Consider the following 9,629-nt stretch of genomic DNA (forward strand, 5'->3'; position numbering starts at 1 on the left):
AGTATGAAAGATCATTGATAATCTGTTTATTGCTGTTTTCCTAGTCCACGTCAATGATGTAGGATTATGACGTCATCATGTTCTCTCTCTACTCGGCTGAAGAAAAAAAAACATTCTCACGTCTGCTAGTATGATATGAAAAACTATCACAAAAGATCAAATAAAATTTAAGAAAATAGGAATAATACAAAATACATAAAGTTAGAGGCAACAATAGTTATTCATCAAGAAGTTACAAATCGAGGCAAAAAACAGAAACTGAATGGCATGAACCCCAAAACTGGAGAGATTGGGTGTGTCAACAGGTAAAGACTCTCTTGCTATGCAAGCATCAACAGTCATGCAAATCCATACTCAGTCACAATGGGTAAAATTATGGATCAGACAACTATTGTGGTATCTAATTTAACCTGATTAAAGATAGTAGAAATTGACAAAACTTTACTGGAAGAGGTACTACATATTACTGGTTTCCTCCTTTAAAAGGGAAAAACTATGAAACAGATGTACAGTTACACTTGACTAAAAATCATTAAAATGTTTTAAATATTATTTGCAGATCTTATTCCTTTGGGTCTATTGGAGCTGTAATGGGACATGAAATGACACATGGATTTGATGATCAAGGTAATTCTATTGGTTGATTGTTGATTGGGGGAGGGGCCATATATTGATGATCAAGGTAATTCTATTGGTTGATTGTTGATTGGGGGAGGGGCCATATATTGATGATCAAGGTAATTCTATTGGTTGATTGTTGATTGGGGGAGGGGCCATATATTGATGATCAAGGTAATTCTATTGGTTGATTGTTGATTGGGGGAGGGGCCATATATTGATGATCAAGGTAATTCTATTGGTTGATTGTTGATTGGGGGAAGGGCCATTTATTGATGATCAAGGTAATTCTATTGGTTGATTGTTGATTTGGGGAGGGCCACATATGGATGATCAAGATAATTATACCTGATACTATGATGTGATAGGATCTTTATGAGTTGCCCATGTATGTCATTCTGTCATTCCGTACTTCTGAAATGAAACAGTTGTCAAGACATTTTATTCGTAATGCCTGAGATTTTTTAATTATTCTAAAAGGGAGCATAAAATGGAGCCTAAAGGTCTTTATAAGATTTAGCAATTCTGAAAAGTTAATGTTTTGTGCATATTAGCTTTAATATGAAATATTGTATTTCTGTACAGAACAAAACATGTATTTAATTGTTAGAAATATATTCCATAAGTTTAAGAGAAAAATTATATAAAACTGAAATGGAAGTTACCAACTACCAGCTTATAGAAGTTACCATCATCCTTAGTTAGAAATGGTAGGTCTTTCATTTCATCGTGTCTGGTAATTCTAGAAATCTCTAGATAACTTTTGGTTAGAATGATAGCAAATTATGGAGTAAGCTCCCCTTAATTGTGAATTTCTTGTGCATTTCAACCAAATTATATCTTGAATTATCAAAACAGGAAAAGGAAACAAATGTTAAATTCGTGCACCATTGTACATTTTGAACATAAATTAATATCAACTTGTGTGGGTTTTTGTTATGTTTTCACCACTGTCTGATTCTTAGGCAGACTGGCACTTAAAGACCAAACAGCCTATTCAGTTCTACCAGTGATTTTTCCTTAAAATTTTGTGTGAAGGTATTTCATGATGTGAGGAACAAAATGTGATAAAAAAAATTGGGGGTCACCGACTTAGTTTTGTCACTGTAGCAACCTCAGTTTCGTGTTTTCCCGAATATTAGCATGATATTTGCTTGTTATTTAAACTCTCAAAAAATCCCATTATATCAAACCTACAAGCATAATTCTTGTTTCATGTTAAACAGTAGATTTGTGACTATCAAATACAGGTTCAAGAGTTTAAGACTCTTATTGTTTTGATCTTAAAAAATATGATTTATTTCATTCCCGCCAAAAATAAAACGCAAGAATGAAAAACGTTTCAAGTATTAAAAAATATCTACCAGTGATTTTTTCATAAAAATTTCAAGAAAGAAAGTGCCATATGTACTCTTCAAAATAAAGCAAAAAAATGTATATGTCACCGACCTTTCAAAAAAGTTGTGATTAATTTTCATGTTTTTTTCTCGTTCGTTTTGAAGAAAAGAGTTGTCTTTCTTCAGAACATTGAATCTGACGTCATAGTACAAGTTTTCCTTGCTGGCGCACTGTTTGAAAAAAAATGCAAATTGGACTTTTGAAACCCACATTCAAATTTTCAAGAATCAAGAATAACAACTATATTTACCTACTTTATTATCCGGTAATACAAGAGATCACATGTATGTATCAGTATCAGATCTCATGATGTTGTTGCCGCACAAATTTAACCTTCTGAAACACCATCCGTCGGAATGAAAAATTGTTCGAAATAACCTTTTACAACGCTTTAGAAAGGAAAGTCTGTTTTTGTCCTCTCCCTCTCATTAGCAAAATCATTGAAAATAAAAAGAGAAATGAAAGATGACACTGGCTAACTTACAGACTATTTGACTATATTAGACTAGATGTGTGGGTTTTTTTGTCGCGTCAATTTCAGAACTTCGCCCTAGCGCACTCTTTCGCTACTGTTGACAGACGGACGGACATTAGCACGGACGGACTTCTTCATACCATTATGTGTCCTGACTAAGACGAGCGTATACAAATTATTCCATCAAGTTTGTGGATTCATTATTTCTGAATATTTAAAATATAAGAAAATTAAAATTATAGCTATAATATATGAATTAATTTTTTTGATTCTAAAACGTTTTACATCCATTTAACCTATCATAAAATACGATCCCCGTTATTACTTCCTCACGTGTTTTAAATAAACGAGACAGTAAATATAAAATACAAATAAGTTTTTAATTCAAAAATTGATTTAAAATCTAAAAAATAATTTTCCGTTGAAAACTATAAAGTATATTTCTTAAAACAGGATGAAATATTATGAATCTAAATAGCTCATTTTGGAAATTAAAACAAAGACAAGGTTGTATGTATAGATTGCAGGCATTGAAAATCGAAATTTGTTTTCAATCTTTCCGGTCATTGTAGCTTTTTGAAAGTGAGAAATTTTATGTTGGATCTTATTCTTGAAGCAATTGTTTTTGTCATAAGTTAAATTTACAACAATTAGATATAAGAAGATGTGGTATGAGTGCCAATGAGACAACTCTCCATCCAAGTTTAGTTTTAAAAACCGTAAATTTTTATTTTAATTTACATCCACTGAGTATATTAATTTCTTATATTTTTTGCCTTAAGCTTCTGTGAGATCAGGCGAAATCTTTATCATTTCTCCTTGAGACAATTTGAAATGAAACAAATGACAAAAAACAATGAAACTTTATCATTTTTATTTTTAAATAAGATTTTGTCAATTGAGCAGTATAGATAAAATTTAACTTCATTGCAAGATCACCATTATTTTACGAGAATCTTAAAGAAATAAGTTAATCGCAACATGCAGACGTTGCCAGTATATCCAAACTTCTAGAAAGTATTGTTTATCGGCCTATCCTTCTGAAAACTCAGTTTTGAAAATCACATATTAAGTTAAAATTCTAAGCGTAAGTCATATAAATTTACCAGTGTAAAGTTACACGGGCGTACGAGATTTGCGCCGATTTAAAAAAAAAATCGATCTTTAATTTGCGCCGATTTGATTCTTTCATTAGCGCCTATTTTATTTTTTTAATCACTAGCCCGATACTTTATTTGCTATACGAGTAAGTACATGTACATGTAGTAAACCTAGAATGTATATTGCATGGTAATATATGGATATAAATAGTGTTCCCTTATGTTTAAGATTATTTTGGTCATATTGTTCGAGAACTTCTTTTTGACACGAGAAAGAAAAGATAAAATGACAAGAAAGGAATATATCAGATGTGTGGCATATAAATTCTCGGCAAGATAATAATTCATTGTACTAGTGTTACATTTTTATGGATTTTATTGTGGTGCTTAGAAATGCTGTAAATAGAATTTTACTCCGTGATTTTAGTGGATGTAAACAGAGTGCACAAATATCTTTTAAATTGACTTATCCTGCTCGAAATTTTACTCCCACCTCCCCTTGTGAGCACGGGAACAACAGTTATATACATGTTATAATTGACAATTCATAACATATGTACAACTGGCTAACGGAAGAGGTTTATATGATAAATAAAAAAATAACTTTCACCTATAATTTACCTGTACACAATCGGCGCAAATGAAAGACAAAATCGGCGCAAGTGAAAGAAAAAAGTGAAATGCAGATCGGCGCAAATGCAAAAAGCCGAGTTCAAAATTTATATTTTTATTATCATTTTTATTAGAACGGAGGTTACAGATAGTGTAGTATCTTTTGTGTCCATTTGTGTTTAATTTCCACTAGGTATCAGTGCGCCGCTTAATTCCACTTTTCTTGGAAGACGTAGTTTTAAGCGTACACCATGCTGGAATCCGTGAAAAACGTGAAATAGGACGTTATAATTTGACGTTTTTTTCATGGCTAGAAACAACGTCATAGAGCGCTTATGTCACTACCAAGTTGCGTTAGTTGATGCGCATCAACAATAGGCTGTTTGGTCTTTAATATACAACTCTTAACCTGAGGTTAACCTGTGATTTTTCTAAAATGTCTGATGTAATGTAATGGCAGATAAAGTATAATCTATTACAATTCTTTTTTACAAAAGTTTACAGGGGTTTCTCTAAGAGCAGAGGTTAATTATAAGATTAGTAATGGTATTAAGAATGATATAATTTTATCATTTCAGGAAGACATTTTGACAAATATGGAAATTTAGAAAATTGGTGGACAAACCGATCTAGTCAAGGATTTATTCAAAAGTCTCAATGTATGATTGATCAATACTCACAGTTCAAATACCAAGGGCATAATGTAAGTTGTGGATTTATAAAGAAAAGTTCTTGTATGTTATTCACCATTTCATGCCATAAAATATTAAGATTGTAAATATTTATAGAAAAAATCAAAATGTAAATATTAAAAGAAAAAATCAAGATTGTAAATATTTATAGAAAAAATCTAGATGTAAATATTTATAGAAAAAATCTAGATGTAAATATTTATAGAAAAAATCAAGATTGTAAATATTTATAGAAAAAAATCAAGATGTAAATATTTATAGAAAAAATCAAGATCTACAATTAACATTTTAGAGACCAAGTGATTTTAAAAAAACAACAAAAAATATTTTTCTATTATTTTCAGATAAAGGGAGAAAGAACAATTGGAGAAAATATAGCAGACAATGGTGGGATAAAGTCAGGGTACACAGCTCTCAGTAGATGGAAGCCTGAGGACACGGAGAAATTTGCTGGATTGAACTTAACACCAGAACAACTTTACTTCATAGGATTTGGACAGGTTTGTATTTTATATGGAAATTGTCTTCGTTTGGTATAGAAATAAAGAGATGTGGTATGAATGCAAATGAGACACCTATACACCAGAGTTCAAATAGGTGAGGTTAACTGGAGTTGAAATAACTGGTTAACTTCACTTAATAACATTTAAATTAAAAATGATAGAGGTTTTTAATACTTTGCCAGAATTTAGATTATATTATGGAATATATGATATAAAAATCATGGGCTAGAAGCTTTTATTCTGGCCATAGGTTTTGCAAAATTTTTATATTTTGAAAAGATCATACATGTAAAATTCACCAAAAACTAAATGATAGAATTTTAAGATAAAGTACTAGAATTTTAAGATAAAGTACGCAAAAATTAAAGAAAATTGTGGTCATCTTACTCATTTTCTTGCTACAAAAAAAAAGAGTAAAATTTTACACCTGATTGTTTTTTCTTTTGTTTTCAGATCTGGTGTGCATACTACACCCCAGCACATGCTAAGACATCAATCTTAACAGATGTACACTCGCCAGCTCCTATCAGGTAAATATTACAGGAAATCCTATTTTAATGTGAGTATCAATTATTTTGTGAGGCCACCCGTAAAATACTCTTTGTTTGATGTTGCTTACCTGTGCCTTGTAAGGTTGGGTAGGTAGGGATTTATTTTTTTTTTTTTTTTGCCAACAACAAAAGTTACATGTTTTAAACAAGAAAACAATGTAAGAACAGGAAAAAGTCTTTTTAAAAAAAAAATTGAAACAATTTTTGTTATAAAATTTTTCTGATAGGCTGCTTTTTAGGTGGGTAGGTAGTCAATATCAAACAAATTAAATTTAGATATAAGTGAGTAGTTCAAATAAAAACTTTACTAAGTATCTGTAATCCACCCTTCCTAATATATATTGGCAGGTGACTAACTTCTAAGAGTGCTTTATAAGTATTATATATGGTTAGTATTGCTACACTATGAGTTCATGCATAGCTGAGGCCATTTGAATATAAATATCATTTAAATATCAATATAATATCACATTCACTCCGGTCTGATATTGATTTTGTGTTTATGAATAACTTAATGGAGTCGTCTGTGCACTTGACGAAAATGTAAAAGTTAAGTTTCTATTGAGGTTGTTAATTAACATTGACTAGACATCGTAGAGTGGAGCGAGATGACTTTGATTTCTTGCCAAATCTCACATACGAGCAAAGTTTTGATGCCATGGTGCCTCATATTCAACTTTTCCTCAGAATGTAAGCAGATCATGATTGATAAGATATATCTAGACAGCTGAAGCAGTAGATTTGATGAAATTTCTCAAAGGAAAAGAAAGAACTTTCTTCTTCTGAAAAAAAGGGAAAAAAAAGGCCTCCCTCATCCATATTTTAAAAAAGTGGCCTGAGAACCTAGGCATTTTTTTTGTATGGCCTTATAGCCAAAAATAGCATACAAATCTATAGTCTGTTTCTAATTATGTAGAGCAATATGAAATATGAGTATGATATGAATGTGAAACTTGTAACTTTGAGAATACAAATAACATAAAATGTTGAATAAATGGAACAAAATATATAGAATGCATATATCCGGTGACAAAAGTGTCAGTTCAAAATCTTCAAAAATTTAAGGGGGCCTTGGTGGCCGAGTGGTCTAAGTAGTTACTACTGTAATCACTAGCCAGTCAACACTGAGGTTGTGAGTTCTAACCCTGCTCGTGCGGGTGCACTCGACTCCAATCTTAATTGACTAGGATTGTCAGTTTTCCTATCGAAGGTTGGTGGTTTTCTCCAGGCACTCCGGCTTCCTCCACCAATAAAAACTGGCAGTCACGAAATAGCCCAAAAGCGGTGCTTAAAAGTGGCGTTAAAACACCAAAAAATCAAATCAAATCTAAAATTTTAAGAGTTGAACAAAATTTGACTAGTTACTTTATACATTTGATATTTTATTTTCAGGCCAAATGGTATAGCCATAAACTCTCCAGCATTTTCTAAAGCCTTCAATTGTCCAAAGGGGTCTCCAATGAACCCTGATCATAGATGTGAAGTGTGGTAACCATAGCAACAGAACCCAGGAGACCTTGATCTGAATTGGTGCTACCATTATGTCTTCCTAACTTTTCAAACTAAAAATGTGAAACTGTTACTTCATACAATATGTGTATTGATTTTCATGTTTCCTTGACTGTAACATGTATATGAATGCTTTTTGAAATTTTTTAGGTGTCTTTTTGAAAAAAAGATGATGCAAAAATTAAATATTTTTTAAATGCCAAATGGTATAAAAATCCAAATATCAAATATATCATAAAGTAAAATGCCAAAATTATTTAAAATGCCAAATGGTATTCAAAATACCTGTCTGCTCGTACTTGCCAGCTGGGCTTTGCATTAGCTGGAAATTATTGCATTCAAAGATTGTTGTGAGATTATAAATAGATTATTTGTGGTAGTTTAAGTATCCATGTCATTTGGACTCAGGTGGCTAGTTTTTTTCATTGTCAATCAAACCACAGCTCCCTATTTTTATATTTCCATTGAAAGATGGAGGGATTTTATTGAAATATTGGGGAGAAAAAATAAATTAATTGATCTGTCCTTACAACATGCATCAAATATTTGCTATTGGACATTAAACTACCAATAATCAATATTTGTGCAGTTTTCATGGTCTGGTAGAAGTAACACACATTTGATTGCTCACTTTTTGTTAAGGTGGTACCCAACACCTTGACTAATATTAATTTGGCTCGTTTAATTTTCATAAAATTTTGACAAAATGTTTACTTTGACCCTTTGACAAAAATATAAAAATTTCAAAAAATTTGAACCAACCACTTTATCAGAAAAATTTCTTTGGTTATATAGCAGTTTGACAAAAACTAATTTTGATCATTGAGAAGCTTAATATTTCCTTAACAATACAACGTAATTAAAACGTTTAGCTGATTTTTACAGAGTTATCTCCCTGTAGTGTTAGGTACCACCTTAAACAATTTATCATCATGCAATAGTTTTCCTTTTTTTTTCCCTTTTTTTTTTTATCTATATAGAAAAGTAAAATGATTTGATGAAAAGGGAGATAAAATTGGTAAAAGATTTTTCTCAATGTCTTTTGTATTTTTATAATGAAAATTTGTAGATTAGGGATGATTGTTTTCCTTCTGAAATTCCCAAAGAAAGATTCAGTGTTTTGAAGTGATTTTGTAAAAGTTTGTTTCATTGAGGCTTAAAATTACTATTTATGGAACATTCCTTATTTATTGTGCATAATACTGTAGTTATTTTGTAACAATTTTCTTTATAAATTATCCTTGTAAATTGATATTTAAATTCTGCAGGGTAACCATGGTGACTTCAATGATTTACCTTTTACCAACGGGTTATATTTGTGCATCAAAAAATCATCTTCACATTAATATTGTTCATTTGTACACATTATTCTTGCAGGGTATATTTTGTACATTTTACAAGATAGCAAAATAAGTCAAATTATCGAACCTCAGATAAATTATGACTTTATGATTGGTTTAACTCCGTCACGTGATGACCCCTATGGATCCGTATGGGGTCATTAGATTTCATATTTGGTTCATGACGTCACATTTACTATTAATGGTGACGTCATCAATTAATGTTATTGTATTTCATTGCTTATTTTTATACATAACATTCTGAAATGCATAATAATAATTGGTTCATTTGTGTTTGTTTCCATAGGAACAAAGATTTAAATTGTGGGAAATATGTATCTTCTTGTAGTTTGCATCTGAGATTAATAAAGTCTAGTGTTATTTTCAAACAATGTTAAAGCCAATGTAGCACTTTTTATGAAAGATAGTTTTAAACACAGTCATCTGTCAATTAAGTATTGTTTAAAAGGTAGATTTAAATTTGGGATTATTTATTTCATTTGTTTTTTTGCCATGAGAAAAAAAAATTTGCATTGTCAGTCAATTTGAGATTGTTTAAAAGGTACATGTAGATGTCAATTTGAGATTATTTTTCCATTTAAGTTTGTTGCCATGGGAACAAAGATTTGCATTGTGGGGAATGTGTATTATTTAAGGTTGTGACTGAGATTAATGTTGAGCACATTTTATTGTGTGTCTTTTTTAATTGTTAAATTATAATGATGACAATGTGTTATTGTTCATATTAATTATGTTCTGTTTTTATTTTTGGTTTATGGAGAGAAATCCTATATCGTGCCTTTCTTTTTTTAATAAAAGAAATACTCTTTA

At 30.8% G+C, this 9,629-nt stretch overlaps 1 protein-coding gene across 7 annotated transcripts in view; it reads left to right on the plus strand.

Annotated features, from left to right (window-relative positions):
• The window catches only part of LOC127721545 (endothelin-converting enzyme homolog), a 66,637-nt gene extending 57,008 nt beyond the window's left edge, over positions 1-9,629 (plus strand). For all 7 annotated transcript variants that reach the window (XM_052228306.1, XM_052228309.1, XM_052228307.1 and 4 more), the window contains 5 exons: positions 560-627; positions 4,782-4,906; positions 5,240-5,395; positions 5,852-5,928; positions 7,342-9,629. In XM_052228306.1, the coding sequence (XP_052084266.1) occupies positions 560-627; positions 4,782-4,906; positions 5,240-5,395; positions 5,852-5,928; positions 7,342-7,441 (526 nt within the window). In that variant the 3' untranslated portion in view covers positions 7,442-9,629. The remainder of the gene's footprint in view (positions 1-559; positions 628-4,781; positions 4,907-5,239; positions 5,396-5,851; positions 5,929-7,341) is intronic.

This window comes from Mytilus californianus, unplaced genomic scaffold, assembly GCF_021869535.1.
Source record: "Mytilus californianus isolate M0D057914Y unplaced genomic scaffold, xbMytCali1.0.p SCAF_12, whole genome shotgun sequence".
NCBI classification, from domain to species: domain Eukaryota; kingdom Metazoa; phylum Mollusca; class Bivalvia; order Mytilida; family Mytilidae; genus Mytilus; species Mytilus californianus.